The 22,727-nt window shown below is 41.3% G+C and overlaps 1 protein-coding gene across 9 annotated transcripts in view; it reads right to left on the reverse strand.

Annotated features, from left to right (window-relative positions):
- Positions 1-22,727, reverse strand: part of NRG3 (neuregulin 3) — a 1,071,784-nt gene that overhangs the window by 52,624 nt on the left and 996,433 nt on the right. For all 9 annotated transcript variants that reach the window (XM_060034679.1, XM_060034686.1, XM_060034685.1 and 6 more), the window contains exons 5-6: positions 9,200-9,302; positions 4,541-4,667 (exon numbers count right to left, since the gene is read on the reverse strand). In XM_060034679.1, coding sequence (XP_059890662.1) covers positions 4,541-4,667; positions 9,200-9,302 — 230 coding nt within the window. The remainder of the gene's footprint in view (positions 1-4,540; positions 4,668-9,199; positions 9,303-22,727) is intronic.

The raw sequence follows: 22,727 nt of genomic DNA on the forward strand, positions 1-22,727 counted from the left end.
AGGTATAACAAAGCTGGTAGGGACTATATTGCTTTCTTGCACTGAAATTGATATGTGCCTTTGGGAAAGCAACTTGTTCATTTTACACTAGTCTTGTAAAGCGATCTGCTCAGGAGTCTGAGCCCAGTCGCCAGCGTGTAGAATGCTATGGCTGGCATGCATAAGTCTCCTCGATGCACCTTGCACTTTCTTCAGGGTCCTTAAATGCCTTCCTCTCCCATCTATTCTCTGCCTGAACTCCCAGTTTTTGTGTAGCCTTTCAGACTGTTGATCCCTTGAAATGTGCTATCCTAATGAAACAGGAGGGAAGGGGGCAGGGCACAACCTTTAAAGGAATGACATATAGCCATAGGACATGACGAAAACTGGTTAGAATGAACTCGGTCCAGGACGGCAGAAGACTGGACTTCCAGTAGACCTTGAGCCTCATTATATGCTCATTGGAATATATTAGCATGCTAAATGACACACCCACAGGTGCCATGACAGTTCAGAGGCTAAGCATAAAAGGCCTCAAAGTGGGCCTGGAAACCCCCACCCTTTCCCCCAAATAGTTGGAATAATCCTCCCACTCATTAGCCTATGAAATTACTCAGCCCATAAAAACTAGCCACACCATATTTCGGGGCCTCTCACTTTTTGAGATGGCCTACATGCTGTCTGTGGAATGCGTTTCTCCCAAGGCTGTTCTTGCCTTTCGAGATGACCGCATTCTATCTATGGAATGTGTATCTCTCTAAATAAATCCACTTCTTACCTATCACTTTGTCTCTCACTGAATTCTTTCTGTGATGAGACATAAAGAACCTGAGCTTCATTAAGTCCTGGAACCAGGTGGGTGATCTCAGTTAAAAGACTGTGGGTTCAAGTGCCAATCTGGGTTTAGGCTGGGTTCGAGTCCCAGCACGTGGGTTCAACTCTCAATCTGATTTGCACAGTTTCACTAGCTGACCACACCACAACTCAGAGATAAAATGTCATATGTATCCTCTCTTTATCCAAAAGTAGAATGAATATAAAAAGACACTTTCCTATCTTGGGCTCTGGGGGAATCATCCAGTTGAAACTCTGCTGCCCTGTGCCAACATACAAAACTCTGGGGAGGGCTGGGCTGAAGAGGAGGGAAGAGGGAGAGAAAAAGAAAAGAAAACTATAGGACCCAAAGGTCTTTCAAGTGTGGCAGCCCTACAGTTGATAATTTCTTTCTTGTTGTCTGAATCCTAATAATTCCAGTTAAATGAGGGGTGGGGGAAACACATGAGTGAAGAGTTTAATTTTAATAATTAAACAATAGAAAACATGAGTGTCTACTGGGAGGGGAAGGAGAAGTAAATTGTGAGGTGACCACTCTGTGGGCCATTATGCTGTCTCCCAAATGAATGTGTGGAGATCGTAAAGCATAGAGAAAATGCTACTGACCATATGTTCGGTGAGAAAGAATACAAAACTGTGTGTGTGTTCTGTCTGCAGCCCTATACAATGCATAGGGACCGACAGACTCTCTTCTTGAGTAGACAGGCTCCTCTAAGGCCTCTTTTCGATTAGGCCTCAACTTTGGCCTTTAAAAACTGCAGATCCTCTGCCTAAATAGTTCATCCACTCACCCTCACACTGAAAGACCTGAGCAAACTCTAACATAGTTCTAACAGCTCACAATGCTATATCCCTAGCCCACCGCCCACCCCCCTTAAAATGCTTGCCAAAACCCACCAAAAACGAACAAGCCAACAAAGGCCCCTCAAGGCCTCCAAGAGAATTTGCCATTCATTTTAGCCAATGCCTGAGGTAGTCCCCAGACCTCTCTCTCTCAGAGCATTTACTAAAAAGGGTTTAAGGTTGTTAACCTTCCTCTGTCCCTTTGAGATGTGTTATGTATCTCCTACAACTGGGGAAAGTCTTTTTCATGAACCTGAAAGACAATTTATTTGAAATGTAATCATTAGGAAGGGTAGGGACTCAGTCTCCCAGTCTCTGTAGAAGGACAGTGAGATAGGAAGGAAGGGGGCAAGGCGCAGCCTTTAAAAGAATGACACAACCATTAAGAACAGGACACAACGTAAACTACTTAGAACCCGCTAGGTCCAAGAGGTGGAAGATACGACTTCCACTAGACCTTGAGCCTCATTATATGTTCACTGTAATGCATTAGCATCTAAATGACACACCTAGAGGCACCATGACACTTCCGGAGGCCAACCACAAAAGGCCAAAAGTGGGCAGTGGCCCAGTTTCTGGAAACATCTGCCCCTTCCCAAAATTGTTGGAATAATCCTCCCACTCATTAGCCCATAAAAACAAACCACCCCATATTTTGGGGCCCTTTTGCCTTCTGAGATGGCCCACACTTTGTCTACTTTACTGTGGCTAGCTCTTGAATTCTTTCCTACACAGAGCCAAGGACCCTCACCTGGCGGCCCGTCCCAGGGACTCACCCGAGACCTGGGGCATGACCCTCCTCTTGCACCCCATTTTTCCTGCAACAATAGGATCCTAAGTTCAATAATGGCCAGCCAACAGACAAAGCTGGCCTAATCGCATTTCTATGACCAACTCTTTGTAATTTTTCACCTCCCTGACTCTGTCAGGCCCCCACTGTTTCCCCTCCCTACTCCCTCATTCTTTTAAAACTCCCAGTCACCTCTGTAAGAATGGAAGTTGGGTTCAGTTCAAACTGGATTCTCTTCCGTAATGCAACAGTATATTACTGATCAAAAGTCTGTCCTTACTACTTTAACTAGACTCTGGCTTTATCTTTGACAGGTTCAGTTGCAAAGAAGCCCTCCATCACTGCATTTGTTTTTACAGTGATGGGATAGTACTCCTTAGAAATCATTAGCAAAAGCATTCACACTGTTTCTGAAAAGAACAACCCCTACACACAACCATGATTACAAGTTTAACAAAACTTTGCTGGGAAGCAATTCTGATTTATGAATTCCGCATTAAACATCTAAGTACATCTGTCATGCATAGCATAATGGCGACTTTTGGGGTAATGATTTCCTAAAATCACAAATGATGTTTAAATTCCCAGTGATTCAAGCATTTGGAGGGGTGTCAATGTGTCCTGGGTGATTGAGTATTATACTCAAATACTAGGTTTATATCATGGCCTTTGTGCTTTCGTTTTGTGTCTCAGAATCTGGAAGTGCAATCTGGTGGGGGACAAAGAATTGCTACCCTAATAGGAATCTTCCAGTATGCCTTATATGGCATTTGTGAAATGGAACAGGACCCTGTGGGGCCCTGCCGGATACAAATCCTTTCTGTGTCCTCATTTCTGGTTTGTAGGAAATAGGCTTCATTCAGCCTCCTTGACCCTCCCTTAGTTCCAAAGAGCAGATTCAAACAGTGACTAATCAGGGAAGGGAGGGAATGCAGAAACAAAGAGGAACAGTCGAGAAACAATAGCGCTGCATGGGGCAGGGGCCTGGTTCCTTCTCATGAAATATTCATAACGATATCTTTGAGTTCTTCTGCAGGAACTAAGGTCCCTACTTAGGTAGAGGATGGCAACTTCAGGCTGAACACCAGATTCCTGGACTATCACCCTGTTACCTCACCACAAACCAATCAGAAGAAAGTCTGCACACAGTGGAAGATTATGAAGACACTGATTCCCTGCCCCACCCCCCAGGCCAATGATTCGATTGTCTCTTAAAAACTTTCACGGAGCAAAATCTTGGGAGTTACACTTGTCTCTGGAGTATTGGTCCTGCAAGCAGCAGGACCTGTTCGGGAACACTTGCTTGTCTTTAATTTAGTGTTTTGCAATATATCTCAGAAATGTTTAAAACCACTTTGGAAAGAATGTAGGATTCAAAGAGCTTGCATTTATTTAACTTCAAGTTCTGGTATCTGTTTAAGGCCTGGTGTTAGGAAGTCCCAACTCTGGGACCACAACTCTTCCCTCCCATGTTTCTGACCTTTGATTTCTCTCACACCCCTTAACTCAGAGTTGCCTCAACATAGCATGTATTCTTAGGATTCCATGGGTTTATTCTTTCTCTTTGTTCTAGTCTTGTGTTCTCTGCTCTTTGACTCTCTGATGAACCTTAAATATTCTTCAAAATCCTGTTCAAGCCTGGATTTGTGGCTGCCTCCACTTCTGCCCCCACCACCTCCCTTTGGTCTCTTCTCCAATCTCTGCTGCACTATCAACCATCTCATCCTACAAGCCTCCTCTGGGTGTCTGTATTTTTTACTCTATCAGTTTCCTACAGTAGGGAACATTGTACCCCTAGTGCCCAGCTCCATTGCTGATAAGTAAGGATTCGGTAAGAGATTATGGAACAAACAACTGAAGCTCTTTTTGCTTCCAGAGATTAATTATATTACAGATTGTAATCAAGAGCTGAGAGTTAATTTTTCTTTCTTTTATCCGGTACTTGTGTGCGCACACGAAAATGCAACATGATTTAAGGAAAAATCTGCAGAGTACTGAAAAAAATATGCAAGTCTGATCACAGGCTCCCCAGCCCCTCTGGACTGGAAGCACTGAGATGGACTGTGGGAAGAGATGTATAGACGTGTAACTTACATTTTGCAGCTGGACATGATTCTTCACCAAGTTCTCTGACTTTGCCATTGTGCTGGATGCTTTGAGGCTGTAGTTTTTACCGTTATGTGGCTCTTTGAGTTGCTCTTGAATTTGTTTAGCTTGTTTCCTGCAGGTTTAAATAAATCCATGTATAAATAGTTACATACATTTATTCTATTCACATTTTTTGAGGTTCATTCATTCCCAACATCTATATTTGTCATTTGCTAAAGCTAGATAAACTCACTTAGCAAAGAGAATCCTCCCTTCATCTTCAACCCCACCAAGAAATACTGCCATTATCTGTTATCGTCCAGGATTCACACCCAGTGGCACTCCAAAGGCAGACAGAAATGTAATTCCTTGTCCTGTCCCTATTGAATGCAAGAGGTCCCTATCCCTGAGTGCTAAACTGAAAAGAATTAGGAATGCTCTGAAGAAGTGACAAGTGGAAAACTTTGAAGCTTGGACCTAGCAACCACATATAACATACTTGCAAAGTTACGTTTATATCTGTCCAATTCATGTAAGTGTGGCCTGACTGCATAGCTTTCACATATACCATAACGGGTCTATTTTCTTTTTTACAGTTTAGAAACAGTTCATTTATTTTTACCATCAGCCCTGAATGTAGATTTTTATTAGAACTTTTGTAAATAATAAAAATTGTTAACTCTTAAAGAGCACCTACTGTGTGCCAAGCATCATTTTAAGTGTTTTACATGTCTCAACTTACTTATTCTTCACGATAACTCGTGTGTGATGAGGCATTAATCCTATACTCATTTAACAGATGAGAAAACCGAGGCACAGAGAAGTTAAATAATTTGCCCAAAGTCACACAGCTAGTAAGTGGTAGAGCTGGATTTGAACCCAGCGAGTCTGGCTGTGTACTTTGCACTTCGAGCCACCGCTCACGACTGTCAAACCACTTGCTATAGTTATGCAGCTTCTTGATGGGAAGGCTGAGATCATTCTCAGGTTTGGGACTCCAAGTAAAATATTTCTGCAGATGTGGAGTGACTGTTGTTCTGACCATTCAGTGGCTATATCAGAAGGATGTGACAAATTACTGGCTTATTAGCTACTCTCTCCCAAGAGCTCTACAGCAATTATCTATCAGCAGAAGACTCAGAACCTATAAAATGAACAAACAAACAGGGAAACAAACTTTGCAGAATCATCCCCCCTAGACTTTTTGGCCTCTTCTCCAAGGTCCGTGCCTAGGAGAGAGCCTTTAGTGGAGACTGTGCACCATCTCTTGCAGTGAGCCTTTCCAGGTAGAGACAGCACTCTGTACACCACGGGCTCAAGTATCACAGTGACTGAGATTTGAATTCTGGCTCTGCCACCCACCAGCTTTGCTTTGATTCCCCAAATCAAAATGATCGATTTCCAAAACTTCCCTGAGCCTCAGTTTCCTCATCTGTCAATGGAGTTTGGAAAAGCTCTCTTCCATAAATACTGTGGAAACGAAATGTGAGAACACATGCTTGGTTGTATGGGCAGATGCTGCAGAGGAATTAGAACACTGGCTCCAAGATAAAAGAAGAGATCTTGTTAATTGCCTCGTTCACAAGCAAGTCACAGTATTTGCTACAGGATTTGGAGGCCTGGAGCATCATTACGTCCTTTGAATTTACAGTACTGGTGTGAGGTAGCTCTGTTTAAATATTTATTTTATCTTTTCAATCATTTGGGGGGCTTTTACCTCTGTTGCTTTACTGCACTTGTGATTATCTATCTACTTCCTAACAGCTAATCTGTAGCCTATTGTTAGAAACAAATCTATCATATCAGCATTTTAAGAAGCACATGTTAGCCACAAAATCCTATCAGGGATTCACTGATGAAGCAAACTGGAGAGGAGGAAGTTCTACTGAGTGAATCATCATGAAGTAGTAAAAGGGGGCTTGGCACAGAGTCAGGACCCAATTAATTTCCTAAGAATTAAATAGTAAAAATACTAACGATCTTTTCAGTAATTCCATAATTCGGCGTCTGGGAAATGTAAAATTCTAAAGGAATTTTCCTCATAAAAATTTCTGACTGCATTTCCTAAATCCTTTTTATAATTTGCTTTCCTTTACCCTCTTCTTGCTCCCGTACTGACTCACTAATATTCCAGCATCAATGGGCTTTCTTTTCTGAACCTGCCTCCTTCCCCATCATCCCTCTGATCTCCCAAGCACACACATTTTTGCTCTTTCCTTCTCCCCTCAGCAAATGGGAACAAAGGAAGTGAGAAGCGTCTGCCTGCAATACCATTAGCTCTCTCATGAGAGCAGTTGCTCTGGGGAAGACAAGATACGGGCATTTCACACTGGAACCTACTAGCCTAACAATGTCGGTGTGATTCTATAGTTCAGTGAGTTTCAAGTTGCTCTGGCTCAATCCATCAGAAAGAAATGAGGTGTAAAGTGGTGGAATATCAGGCATCACCAGTCCATCGGGAGACATTTTTTGTAATGTTACAGGTTGCCTTCCTGGGGAAGCAGACACTGAGATGGAGATAGCGTGCAGGATTTTTATTAGGGAGGGCTCTTTGGATCAACGTGGGTGGAAATGAAGGGAAGGAAGCAGGACTGGGCAGAGGGAGAAGTTGGAATGTGATACAGTCTCAGTGAAGACCTCCGCAAATCGCACGGGGAGCTTGGAAACTGGCATGGCCTTGCACCCCAAGTTGGGGCAAAGGTCTAGGCCTTCAAAGCTTCACATTGACCTGTCCCTGGATGCTGGCTATCTCGGGTCAGGTAACTCTTATAGCTGTGTACTAGCAGCTGGGGGACTTAGACCTCCACAGCTGAAGAGAATCATAGCATCATATCAGAACATCCACTGCCTGTCCTTAAGAGCCTTTCTTGGTGATCTAAAATCTCTTACTTCAGAGGGTGATAACCTATAGTCAGGGCAAGTTATGAGCACATCTGCTTTCTACTGGTAGCACCGGTTCTCCTTTTTCCTCCTGTGCTTTCCCGGTTGTGATAATTATTTGTCCCTGGAACAAATCATTCTGCTCCTGGAACATCTCTTCTCCTATTCTGATTCCATTGTTAGAGTTGAATCAAGTCTTGCATTTCCAAAGTCTACTAAGGACTCCCAGCCTTACACTTCTTAGCCCATATAAGTTAAAAGTAAAAAGAAAACCTAGAAGAATTTATAGTTGCTATGTGAGCCGTATCAGTCAGATATGAAAGGCTCAATTAATAGTTCGATTAACTACTTATAGGAATATACGGACTTATTGGGAGTGAGGAGAAAAGAATTTCTTTCAGTGTGCCCTTCAATCCCCTTGTTGGGGTTCAATTAACTCAGTCAGAAAATCCCCTAAATTCAAGAAGGTGCTGCTCACTTCTACCTCTTCGTGTAACCTACGTTCAAACTTTCATCAGCTAACAATGTGCTGTAATATTCCATCGGGTGAGGTCATGCCATACCACGGGTGACAAGAGAATGGAGAAAGGACCAGAGTGGCAGCATTCGAAGGATTATGGGAAGGAAAACATACATAAGCAAGAGAATACAAGCCTTTGGGTAAGTCCTGACTCTCTCTGGGCAGTGTACATTCTAGTACATTGGATCTATCTGTACTATTTTCACGGTAATTCTGCAAATCTAAACCTATTCTGAAATAGTGTATTAAAAAATAATAGTCACTAATTCTGGATTCATACCCGAGTTTCCATTATTTTTTAAAATCATTAATCACTGTTCTTTTTAAAGATCAACATATACGACATGAAGACAGGTATCACAGACTGTATTTGGAAATTGGTCCATTTTTAGAAGAGCAAATGGGTAGAAGAATACAGGTCCAATGAAAAGCAATTACATGTTGGCTTGGATTTCCGACAGGTTGTAGGAACAGAATCTGTGCCAACTTCTCAAGGCCTGCATATGTTCCAAGAAACCAAGGAATTGAATATTTTTATCTGCATTTCTTATTTTAAGTGTAGATTATGTCATTTACATAAATAAAATACCTCTACCAAAGTTATGTGGAGTAAATATATATGTCTACACACATACATACTTATATACATATTTATGTATATTTATAATTCTACCTTATTAGCCCCAAAAAAGCAGTGCTTTTGGCAGAAGGTTTGGTCTCTTGGCAAGGTAAGTGTAGGGCATATTCTAGACGTGCATACTAACTGGTGAAGCAAAGTAGACTTTACAGTATTCATACTTCATATTTGGCTAAAACCTTGATGGGTAGCAGGTAAAAACACTATAAAAGGAAATTGTTTGGTTTTCTTTTCCATGAAAGGCTAGATGCTATTTGATAAAGTTTATGTCTATAGCAGTGACCTCTCTTTTCAGAAGACTTAACCCCTTAGTGACAGGCAAATGTTGAGCCTTTAATTCCGGCAGGCAATCGAAAGTGCAAAGAACAAAGAGTGTTCATGATTACAGAGAGGAATGATCGCTAGTGCATCAGAGGTAAACCACACACACATACATGCATGCACACACTGTACACATTCACCACAGGCTACAAAAGATTGAGGGTTACTTATGGAAGTCTGATGGACACAATTTGCACAAAATCCCTCTGCCTGGAGCTCAGACTGAGTACTGAGCTCAGCACTTTAAAGAAGGACAAAGTACTTCCTCTGAGAAGTAACCTTTTAACACTGAGAGAAATGGTCTTACTTGCTTTTGAAGTAGAATGCTGCACAGAACATGCCCACGATGACAATTCCAAAGATGATACAGGAAATTGACAGCACCTGCCTCTGATAAACTTCTTCACTCTCTGTGAATTTGAAAAAGAGAATTAAAGCAGATGTTAGCACGGCACAGCAGAGACAATCTCTGTCCTCGTACTTCTGAACTGGTAGGAGCCTTTCAAAGCAAAGTTTTTTTGTTCCTGTCATGAATAGGAAAACACGAGGATGTTATTATGATTCAGTTTCTTTGCAATGGTCTATAGGACAGCCGCTTTTATTTATTTTTTTGTATGTGCATGGCTAAATCAGAACTCATACACAGATATCACAATTATGAATCTTATTATCAAAAGACATTTCATGACTTGAGAACATACTGGGAACATACATTTTAAAAATTATGGTGGGGCCCCAAATAATCTGCTATCAGAACTTTCCTGTGCCGGTGATGACTTCCAATTTATGTGATACTGATGCCACTGCATTTTCTGATTTGCTCCCTGGCCGTCAGTCTCCCATTCATCCACCCATTACTATGATTGACATCATTAATGAAAGAGAACTTCAATATACATGTGAATATTTACTCATTCCTCAGTACCAATGATCTGGCACAGTAACCTCAACCTCTACTACCAAAGTCATATCTTAGAGCATCTTATATTGCAAAAAGTGACAAGAATTCAAACACAAGCATTTCACTTTTCAGACACTGACATTTACACTTCTAGCTCGTTTTCTGAAATGTATCTACTGAAACCGTTTTTCCATCTCATCAAGACCTTTTTATCCATAGATCTCAGAACTTTCTTTCTGTTAATTATCCTCCTCTTGTCTTCATCTCTCTCTTTATACAGCACAGAGACAATAGTCTTTCCCTTTCTTTTCTTCCTTCCTTCCTTCCTTTCTATCTCTCTCTTTCCCTTCCTTCCTTCCTCCCTCCCTCCCTTCCTTTCTTTCTTTCTCCCTCTCTCCCCCTCCCTTTTTCCTTCCCTTCCCTTCTTTTCATTCTTCCTCCCTCCGTCCCTCCTTCCCTCTCTCTCTCCTTTCCTTCTTTCCTGAGATCATGCACTATATCCTCTCTTCAGATACGACAGTACATTTTAAAGTTTTTTCCTGCAGCAGTGTATCGGGAAACAATGTATTAGAAGAACTATCCTCTCTTCTCTCCCCTCTTAGGCTTTATTTACATTTTCAATGTCTTTATTCAGCCTGGAGTATCAAAAACAGAAAGTAAACCTAAGAGAAATACCACATCATCCACATTTCTGATTAAATGAAGAGGGGCAATCGCGTGGCCCTGGCAAGCCTTGGTTGACATTTTAAATTTTGAAAGGTTCAAATTAAAGAGATAAAAAAACCTGTCACTGAGACCTTGTTTGGGCATCTTGCCATCTTAAAGAATGTCATCCTTTCCATCCACATTTGTAAGCTCATTAAATCTTCCAAATGAATTTGGAAACAAGTAAGTAGATGTACCAATTTAAAAAGAGTTCCGTTTCATTTAATTGCTGTGAGTTGATGACTCTAATGGAATAAGCATGATTTACATATAATAATCTACTCCACCCTGCTTCTGCCAATAAAAAGAACTACGAAAATGGTGGATAACAATATCTATTAAAACAAAAGAAATAAGACTCTATCCACTAAACAATGATCTCCGCATAACATCTACTGGGTGTTTTGTTTGTTTGTTTGTTTGTTTGTTTGCGGTACGCGGGCTTCTCACTGTTGTGGCCTCTCCCGTTGCGGAGCACAGGCTCCGGACGCGCAGGCTCAGTGGCCATGGCTCACGGGCCCAGCCGCTCCGCGGCATGTGGGATCTTCCCGGACCGGGGCACGAACCTGCGTCCCCTGCATCGGCAGGCGGACTCTCAGCCACTGTGCCACCAGGGAAGCCCTTTGTTAGTTTTTAAAGCTAGTCAAATATAGCCTGGGGAAATGTATAAAATCATTTCTGAGTTCAAAATCAAGAGTGAAATTAAAACTCCAAATACTGCGAGTGGATTTATAGACCCAGGTGTAGTTACCATGATGGTGCTCTCAATGCCTTTGATTCAGAGTGCTACACAAGAACCAGCACAATGAGGAGCAGGAAGCAAGGGGTTGGGGGTCTGGCGATTTTGGATCTGACTTTAATTTTAGCCACCTTTAATATGAGTAACCAAAGGTATACTACTTTACCTTTATAAATTTCAATTTTCTGCCTAAATAAAGGCAATGATATGAAATGCTGACTGTAATAAATGTTATAACAAGGAGGTATATAATCCTACAAAATAATATAATATGAAAAATTGACCTATTCACAGAGACCAGAGATTTTAAGTATAAAATAGGATCCAACTAGGCAAGAAGAATGGGGATGGGCAAAGTGGTCCAGGAAGAGAAGACAGCTTGTGCAAAGGTCCTGTGGTAGGTGATAAAATGGCATGTTCAGGAATCTGGAAGTTATTTACCCTACCCCAGGGCCTTTGCACAAGTTATTTTCTATACTCTCCCAACTTAGTGGAGCAACACGGAAACAACAGGAACATGGTATACAATGAACATGTCTTTACAATAGCAGGAAGGTACTGAAAATTTGAAAGAAGAGGAGTGTGATGTGATAATATTTACATTTATTTTTCCTGCCATTTACAGAAAAGATTAGAAGGGATAAAGTAAATGCTGAGACCTGTTAGAAGGCCATTATATCAGCGTAGACATGATGGATGTTTCTATGATAATAGTAACAACCATGGTGGGCAGTAAACAGAAGTGAAAAGCAGTTAGGTTTTTTAAAATAAATTTATTTATTTTTGGCTGCGTTGGGTCTTCATTGCTGCACGCAGGCTTTCTTTAGTTGCTGTGAGTGGGGACTACTCTTTGTTGTGGTGCGCAGGTTTCTCATTGTGGTGGCTTCTCTTGTTACGGAGCACGGGCTCTAGGTGCACAGGCTTCAGTAATTGTGGCTCGCGGGCTCTAGAGTGCAGGCTCAGTAGTTGTAGCACACGGGTTTAGTTGTTCCGCGTCATGTGGGATCTTCCCAGACCAGGGCTCGAACCTGTGTCCCCTGCATTGGCAGGCAGATTTTTAACCACTGAGCCACTAGGGAAGCCCAGCAGTTAGGCTGAAAATACTTAAGGGACTAGACGATGATGCTCTTAACTAAGTTGGAGCTTATTGGAGGGGGATCAGAATTGAAAGGAAAGATATCAAATTCAGCTTTGGAGTTGGTGAGTTTTAAAAGCCTATAAGATAGCCAAGTGGCAGTGTAAAGTAGACATTTACATGTATAGATCTGGGTTAAGAGGAGGAGACAGGATTCCGGATGAAAATATTTGGGGTTATGCATATACTGAAACCAAGTGTGTTGATAGGACAGCCCCAGGAGAAAATATAGAGTAATAAGAGAATCTTAGGCATTCTATTCTAAGATAGACCTTTGAGAGACTCCAAAATTTCATGGAAGGGTAGACAAGGATCCTGCAGAGGGGATTAAAAAAAAAAAAAAAGGAGCAGCCAATCAGGCAAGAAAAAATAAATAAATAAGGAAAATAAAAGAAACAACAATAATAAAACCTGATAGTGCCATGGAAGAAAAGATACAGGGTTTTTTTTTTTTTCTAGAAAAATAGGCTACTGAATGCTTCTAAGAGGCCAAATAAAACAAAGTCCTTTAATTTAGTGACGTAGAGGTTGCTGGAGAACCTGCATGAGCAAGTTAACGGAACCATGAAGGCAGCCCCCGTGGCTCCCTGGGTCCTCTGTCATGTATATCCCACGTACTGCAAGGAAACGCACTTTCTCCAAACCTACCCTGACTTCTACCACTTAGCCCAGATTTAGGATCTAGAATTCCAGCCTAACTCCTGAAAGCAGAGAATGCCTTACTTGTAATGAGGCAACCATGAACTTCACTGTACAGAAGTTGTGAGGATTGAGTGAGTTAGAATATACAGAGGATTGCAGTGCCTAACTTGGAGTAATCATTAAGTATTAGTCTGAACCAATATAAAATTGCCATGGGGGCAATAAATGGCTGGACATTGGCTGTTTAATTTGGTTCTATCTAATATATGGTAACTTGTTATTATTCTATGGAACATCAATATTTTTGCATTCCATTTTTTAAAAACCCAGAGGGCAAAACCAATCTTTGGCTCGACAGGAATTGGAAAAGTGTGTTTGCATTGTCTCCCAACTCTGTTCCTTTTTCTCTTCTGTGGTGCACAGGGCTCGCTCCTCTCTTTTTATATGATCATATTTCATATTATAAAGGTGGAAAAAGAGAAGGTAATAACATTATGGTGAATTTTCGGAAACTGACATTGGACCAGTGGAAAAAATCCTTTTGGCAGGCAGCCTGGCCCAAGACTCTAAAAAACACAAGTGCTGCCCTTTGCTAACCCCACTCTCCCCCTGAACCCACCTCACTCAGGGAGCAGTGTGGTTGGCCAATGTTACCCCTCGGTTTAAACACCAGCTACAACTGTTCTTATCTTCTTTCAACCGTTGTCGTTATCGATAATGGGGAAAATACTACACACTTCACATATCTGTTTACAGATTCAACAGGAGAGCACAAATAAAGTGTCCATCTAGAGGCATGTAATGGATACACAAAATGCAGTTCCCTTCCTTTTCCCTTTTTCTCCTGAAGCCAGTGTTGAAGCAAAAAAAGACAAAACAAAACAACTGGCCTTTAGAATACTCTACTTCCCTAATGCAAAACTCACCTTACCCACAGGCAGTCCATGACTTGCTGCCTCAGGGCCTCTCTGCCTGTGCCCTGAGACCTATACTGAAGGAAGTTATTTTACTGTCGTTTTATTTACCGATCCTTCCTTGCACTTTGCCTCTTGTTAACTGAATTTTTCTCCTAGTAGTTTTGAATTTCCTATCCAGATGTTTTAGCAGATGAAATTCAAGTGATCCTCCTTGAGGAGGGGCTCTGTCTTTTACATTCTCATGATCCCCAGGGACCCAGAATCCTTGGAAAACCTGTGGGTACAGCACTGTTTGCTAAACCAGACAGCTTACAGTTTAGGTTCTAGTAGGCAAAGCTGCCTGAGGAAAATGCTTTTGGAAGCTGTAACTCTCCTTAGACTGCTAAAAGTCTCTCTGTGAATACTTGTTAAACTCTACTACATTAAAAAAAAAAATTATGCCCACAGAAAATCGTAGCTGCAGCTTTTATATACCATTTCCCTCTGGTTAGCTCTATGTGAAGGATAGAAGTGTGGGTGACCACATCCCTGTATATGTGAAGGAATGGGAAATGTTCTAAAAGGAAGCTCCCATCCCCTCCAAGAATGGAGCCCTGAGATCCCACTGCCTCTTGGGAATCTTTCCTTTGTACCATCAGTTTTAATTAAGTCTGTAAGAGAGAAAACTCAAGCATGATTTCCTGAAATGTGTTGGCATCCAAGTAATGTGAAGCTTAAACACGGAGACACACACACACACACACACACACACACACATACCTGTAAGCCTGTAAGCCATATACAGGAGCAAAACTTTTCTGCCTAGACCACCTCATCGTCAACATATGCAAATAAGACCCTTTGTGATGCCACCAGTAGGTGTCAGTGCAAGCATGATTACTCTGATAGTTCATTATGAAAGTCAACCTAGCAATATCACCAGGGCTCCTTCTTAGCCAAGTATTCATTATCGGAAGCCCTGCAGATAAAAGTCTACACAGAGAAGCAAAAGTCATTATAAGACAAGTTCACTAATGATCCCACCATTTATGAAATTAGTCTTCATCCTAGGTTTCCTCTCTGCCTAATTCTAGCATTTATTTCTATTCATCAAGTCAACCTTATAATCTGGATAGATCAGACTCTCCCTGATTGTAAACCTATGAATTTTTGTCATAATTTTAACTGGATTAAGTTTAAGTGGATTTATTTCAGTTTTAATTATTCTTAGAACAAGAGAGCCTCCTCCCAATTTTGTTCTTAAAAACCAACAAATGTTGGAGATAGATTAAAATATTAGGAGCTTACAAGGAACTGCAAATGAACTGTGATCAGGAAAGAGAATGAAAGGAAAGAGAATATTTAGAATGTTAGAAACTGGGATTTGCACTTTTCTTGAAGTTGAAGTTGAGTCTTTTCTTGAACTTGAAGACAAAAATGAACAAGCACTAAATGGCCTGATGACTGCACTATTAAAGGAAAAAAAGTACTTCATTAAGGTGAAAGAGTTCCTGAAGGCAAATGAAATGGGTCCTCACCTTGAGATCAATGAGATTAAACACACACGGGCAGGGAGGGGTAGTGAGAGAGTATGTGATGAGAATATCAGGAAGACTGAACAAGCGACGGCCTAGCCTCACGGCAAGGATCTCCGAGAATGCTGCATGACAGAGGGGATAGGGGTCCAGCCCAACCATCTGAGTGCAGAGGAGCTGAGATGACCAGGAGGTACTGAAATGCCCCATATCTTTAGCGTGGTGTTATTTCTACCTGGAAGCCCCTTCCTCTTCCCTACTTGCAGAACTCCCACCATTGTGGGTTGATTTGTGTCCCCCGCTGCACAAAGATTTTGAAGTTCTAACCCCAATAACTGTAAATATGAACTTCTTTGGATATAGCGTTTTGCAGATGATCAAGTTGAGGTCATTAGGATGGATCCTAATCCAATATTACTGTGTCCTCATCAAAAACAGAAATTTGGACACAGAGAAACACATACGGGGAGGATGCCATGTGAAGATGGAAGCAGACTTTGGGGTGATGCATCCACATGTCAAGGAAGGCTAAAGATTTCCAGGAAACCACCAGAAGCCAGGAGAGAGGCAGGAACAGATTCTCCCTCACAGCCCTCAGAAGGAACGAACCCTGCCAACACCCTGATCTTATACTTCTAGCTTCCAGAACTATGACACAATACATTTCTGTTGTTTAACTACCAATCTGTGGCACTTCGTTATGGGCAGTCCTAACAAACTAATATAGCCAATGATCCATAAATATATCAGAATAAATACTATACAATGTAAGTACTATCCAGTCTGAAAACTCTTCTCAAGGGCCCGTTTGCATTCCTTTTGCATCTTTCCATAACTGCATTGTCTTGTGTCAAAGATGCACATATCTGTTTTCCCACAGCCCAGTCTGAGAGCCCTCGAAGGCAAGAGCATCTTCATGACTGGACCCTTGCACCTGGCTCGTGCTTGCTCTGTACAAGGGAGGGTATTCAGTAGGCTTTCGTTCAACTCAACAGCTTCTGGGTTGGATGTCTAATGACATTCTACTGGTTGGGCCCTCTGCCTGGTGAGGTAACAAAAAGAGGCAACATTTTCTTGGAAAGGGGTCCTTTTACTCTGGGGATTCATTCTGTTGCCCTTCACCATCCACTGTGGAAGGGCATCATTTAAAATACTGTGAAAAAGTAAAATAATTACTTCCTAATAAAATGTTAACTTTTAAAATTATATTTTATCTTATTTCCATACAAAGTGCTTTGAGATGTACATTATACATAAAATTTGATATTTAAGGGGAAATAACAGTTTAAATTCATAAACACATTTATTCTCAACCTGCAATTTCCTTTTCTTCCCGCACAGTCCCCACCAAATATAAACCTTCCCATAATAATCCCTTATCTCTCTCCCTCCTTTCCCAAACAGTATAGCTCTGGGCGACTATAGATAAGTGAATGCTATAAAACACATTAGGAAAAAAAATGAAAAGCCCTGGGTCTTCCCATTGGTATGCTTAACATGCACTGGCTTTCCAAGTGTTATTTCTCCCACAAATAAATTATAAGTAAAAAGCAAATTCAATCAAAATAAATCTATTGGTGAGTTTACAATGTTATCATAAAACCAGTCTTTGACTTCTGGCTTCAGGGTTAAAGGGTGTGAAAACTCTGTTTTTTCTGAACCTGTAATAATTGTCCCCCAATCCATACTCTTAATCCCAGTTTTTATCACTTAGGATTCACTGTTCATTGGCAAAGTTACATTCTAAGAGCAAGACATGTGACTTGGAATGATAACATGCTATTTTCTTGACAATGGGGAGAATCTGACCTAGTGGTTTATAGGTCTTTTACTGTTTGACTTGTTTTGATAGAATGAGAAATCGAATCCACTAAATCCATTTAAATCTTGCTTCACAGAACACTCAGTCCCAAAGTAACACCCAACCCTTCCCAGTCTGGTTTAATGGATCTCCACTTCCCTCAACCAGGTGAGATGTAAGTTAAAGGAATCTTAACTCCTATTGCCTTAAATATTAGGGGTGACCTGGCATGATCTATAAGCATCATCTGCAAAGTCAGCTATTTGCACAGCTACTTAGGGTGATAGCCCTGTAGCTATTTGCACTTCGCAGGCCCATGTTGTTAAGTATCCCATCAGGGGCTGTCCTGAGTCAGGTTGGGTACCAGACAGCAAAGCAGAGGCCTCTGCACTCTAGGCAGTGGTTCTCTATCCTGGCTATAGCTCTGAAATTACTGCAAAGTTTTTCAAACACACCTGCAACTGGGCCCCACCCCAGAGCCGGAGATCTGAATTTCCAGCACTGTAACTCTAGATTTGTATTTGTTCAAATCTATTTAAGGCAGCCAAGACACAGTCAAAGAATCAAAACACAAACAAACAAAAACAAAAAAGGAAAAATTAACTCTAGTTATAAATTTTATTTACCCAGCATATTGAAAACAGTATCACTTCAACATGGAATCTCTATTAAAAATATTAGTAAAATGTCCCTCAACAGATGAATGGATAAAGAGGATGTGGTACATATATACAATGGAATACTACTTGGCTATAAAAAAGAATGAAATAATGCCATTTGCAGCAAGATGGATGGACCTAGAGATTATGATACTAAGTGAAGTAAGTCAGAGAAAGACAAATACCTTATATCACTTATATGTGGAATCTGAAATATGACAAAAATGAACTTATTTATGAAAACAAAAACAGACTCACACACATAGAAAACAAACTTATGGTTACCAAAGGGGTAGCAGGGATTGCGGGGGGAGAGAAATTAAGAGTTTGAGATTAACATATGCACACCACTATATATAAAATAGGTAAACAAGGATCTACTGTATAGAACAGGGAACTCTACTCAATATCTTGTAATAAGTGCTTTGAGATGTACATTATACATAAAATTTGATATTTAAGGGGAAATAACAGTTTAAATTCATAAACACTATAAACGCTATAATGGAAAAGAATCTGAAACAGAATATATATTTATATAAAATGGAATCACTTTGCTGTATACTTGAAACTAACACAACATTGTAAATTAACTATACTTCAATAATAAAATAAAATAAAATAAAAAGTTCACAAGCGCTGATGTCAGAAAGACCCACGTCAAGTGATCCTTCTGTCATTACAAAACGTGACTTTTTAGTTTCATCTCTTTTACCTAAACAAAGGGCAGTAGGGGGTAATTATGGATATACAATAATCTTATGCTGTAGCTATCCATGTCCTTCCTTCCCAGTTAAGTTAAAAGAAACAAATTGTCATCCAGCAGTGATATCAACAGGAGCTTGGCGACAAGTTTAGTTCAGCATGGAGTAAGCTACAGGATCCAAGAAGATGACAGGGTTAGTTCCAAAAGATAAGTACAGTAATGGTTCGACAGAGGCAGAAGCAACAGAGGATACTTGCAAAGAATCTCTGGAAGATATATCCAGAAGCGAGATAAACCACACATGACCCATAAGGAAAGTGATTCAAGCATCCGGCTACAGCTGAATCAAATAGATTTTAAGGTATCTGGAAAATTCTCACGTCTCTGTGGTGTTTATATATATAATCTTCAAGAAAAATACGTAGAGAATTCAAGTTGACTCTGTCCTAGCCATATCATAGCAATTGTTCTTGTCTTGTAACAGCAGTTGTATCCACAGAGCTGCAGAGTCTGCTGTCTTGCCCACATGCCCATTCGTGCTTAGAGAAAAATAAATATCTTTTGGCGTTATGGACTGTAATAACCATGTCCTTTATTTTCTATTTCTGTTGCTTTGACGTCTGGGCCTTGCTGACCCTGAAGGGACGGCCCCTCCCAGGACTAGCCGATTCCTAGAGGTAGTAAGCCACCAGCTTATGAGTGTACTTTTCAAATACAAACCAACCAATTCAGAGAGCACACTCCCAACCACCACCTTATCAGGCTCTCACACTTTGGGCTACTGTCCATCTGTCCCAATCACTCCAGGCTCAGGTACTAGACAACTAAGGACAGTCCCCATGCCCCAGAGTCTGCTGAAATTATTCAAACTAGCGAATTCTAAGCCTACTTACCCTGCCTCACCCACTGCTTCCTGTGGAGGCCACAAAAAAGCCTTTTGCCCACAGTTCCTCCTTTTCCTGGGCCTCCTGACACAGCTGGGTATTCCTTCATGGGTCCCTGAGAGCAGGCTGTGGTCCCCCTGCTTGGGAATGTGAATAATAAACTATCTTCTCAATGGCAGTTCTTTCGTGCTCTGTTGGCCTTATTATTTCTCAAATTTTCTATTAATACACTATGTTTTGGAACATAGGCTATTCAAACGAATGTTTTAAAAGGATTGTGTGACATGCTAAGGAATTGTAAATACTTCAAAAAAGGCTGAACGTTTGCTTTTCTAAAGCAAAAAATAGCTGCTTAGATCAATCTAACGGAGTAGCCACTACCCATTGGAATAACTCATAAGGGCTTCATCTCTGAACAGGATTAAAATTTATTAGCGGAAGTTACTGTCTGTGTCTATTGGAGTCTCTCCTGCATCCCACAGCAGACACTGCTCTAGAATTATACTTTGGCTATAAAGATAAATAAAGTAGAATTCTACAAAGCCTGTATCTAGCTGGTGAGATGGGCATATAAAAATAAATATGAAACATTGTGGTAAACGTTTATGAACTCTGAGCAGAGTGATGTTTTCAAGCTGAGTAGTACATACCCAAGGTAATCTACAGATTCAATGCAATCCCTATAAAAATTCCAATGGCATTTTTTTTTTACAGAAATAGAAAAACAATCCTCAAATCCATATGGAACCACAAAAGACCTTGCATAGCCAAAGCAGTCCTTAGAAAGGAGAATGGAGCAGGAGGCATCACACTTTCTGATTTCAAACTGTACCACAAAGCTATAGTAATCAAAACATTATGGTATTGGCATAAAAATAGACACATGGACTGATGGAACAGAATATTCTGTCTGTGTATGAGACTGAGTAAGCGACAATGAAGACTCCGGAGAAGACATTAGGAACAGTTGCCTGAGTGATTGTGCAAGGGAGGGACACCACACTTCTATCTACTTCTGACAATCACTTGAAACAATGTAAGAAACCTAGTGTGTCCACGACATGGTAGATGCTTCCTCCCAAAGAGCAAGATACAAAAATGGGCATAGCTTTATTCACACTGTCTATACAGCGTGTGAGTCCCAAGCACTGGGTAGAAGTGCTTTGACTGCTCCCTGGATAACAGTGTCATGAAGGTTCTCATCCTGCTCAGCTTTCAAGAAACAATCATTTAATGTCCGTTGTCCTTCCTTCTGCATCACCCTTTTCACCAAGTATCACAATATTTCTGGCTCAGTGACCTTCTTTGCCCTGAGAACTGTGAGAGTTGCACTTTTCCCATTTAGAGGATATGATTTGCTCAGCTGCAGAGCAGGGGTCTCAGGTAGTGTCAGACCCTCTACCTTGAGCTTGCTGGACAGAAGCAGCCAGTGTTTTCTGCATCATCTGATCCTACTGAGTTTGACTCTGTTCACAGACAGAGGGCTGCATTGCCAGAGGGTGGCAATGCAGCCCTCACTCACACACACACACCACACACACACACACACACACACACACACACACTCACTCTCACTCCTCCCTCTAGTTCGGGGCAGTGGCAAATCCAGCTACCAGGGCTGCATATTCTAAAAGATACGAATGTCCAAATCAGAGTCCATTCAGTTGAAGAGCCCAATAACTTTGAGCAGAACATCATAGCAGCAGGACAATTGTTGACATGTCCTGCTTAAATTTACAAAACAAACAAACAAACAGGTGACATCTTCATCCAATTAAATAGAGTTTACCCAGTTTTCATTGTTGTTGTTGCTAGAGACATTTACGAGTTAAACTTGTACACAGGATAGGAAACAACTCAAGTAACTGTCATGGCACAAAGAAGTATCTGAAATAGTTTTCAGGAGGCTATTACAGCTATACTTACGGCCCTATTCATATTCTCTTAAACATATTTCATTGCTTACCTCATTAAGTGGAATTGAATAACATATGCACTCCCTTCCAGAAAAGGCGGTCCCTCTGCAGCAGGGATAGTAGGGGAAGCACATGAAGGTGGGGGTAGAAATGGGGCAAGACTGCCCCCAGGACTGTTCTCCATTGAAGGCAAGGGGACTATGAAATAGGGTGTGCAGAGGTGACGTCAGAATTACAAAGCAAGCAGGAAAACAAGGTACTGGCCACAGAATGAAAACGATGGGGTCGGGGGGGGGGGCAGGTGAAGGAATGAAGAGGACGAAATGGAACCTGGAATGCTACTGCAAGGGGTTGGGGAACCCCTGTGGTCCTGCCCATGGACAGAGTAGGAGCTAAGACTGTAAACTGAGTGAGACAAATGTCCAGCTATGATCCTGTAGGCAGGATAAAAACGGAGAACCTTTAACTTCATTTTAGAGATGAGGAAACTGAGGCTCAAAGAGGTTAATATAATAACTTAAGAGTAACAGACCTGGGTCCCAAACTCATGCCCCATATCAAACAGTCCTGCATCCTTTGCTTTTTCCTGCATCTCCCCTTTCTCCATGCTTGAGGAAGCCAAAAGGGAAACCGTGCATTCTTCCTCCCATACCCAAAGGCTGACTGAACGGGACTCCCCTGCAAACTAAAACTAAGCAAAAATAGAAACATAAACCAAAAAAGCATTTTATTAAAAAAACAAACAAACCCGAAACATGTAGTCTAGGCTCGCAAGGAGCTCAAAATCAAACAGAAGAGGCGATGTACATTTAAAAATGCGATAAAAGAAGTTTCAGGACTTCCCTGGTGGCACAGTGGTTAAGAATCTGTCTGCTAATGCAGGGGACATGGGTTCAAGCCCTGGTCCAGGAAGATCCCACATGCCGTGGAGCAACTAAGTCTCTGTGCCACAACTACTAAGCCTGCACTCTAGAGCCCGTGAGCCACAATTACTGAGCCTGTGTGCCACAACTACTGAAGCCCGTGCACCTATAGCTTGTGCTCCACGACAAGAGAAGCCACGACAACGAGAAGCCCGTGTACTGCAAGGAAGAGTAGCCCCTGCTCGCCGCAACTAGAGAAAGCCAGCGTGCAGCAACAAAGACCCAACACAGCCAAAAATAAATAAATAAATTTTAAAAAAAGTTTCAAAAGAGAAATGGAAGCCGGGATGGAAAATGAGGAGACAGGAACTGCTACTTGTTAATATTGAATGACCCTGTGGCAGGCACTCTGAGCAACACGTAATTAGCTTCTTTCTGCCCATGTTCGAAGGT

The sequence above is a fragment of the Delphinus delphis genome, chromosome 16 (genome assembly GCF_949987515.2).
Source record: "Delphinus delphis chromosome 16, mDelDel1.2, whole genome shotgun sequence".
Classification (NCBI taxonomy): Eukaryota; Metazoa; Chordata; class Mammalia; order Artiodactyla; family Delphinidae; genus Delphinus; species Delphinus delphis.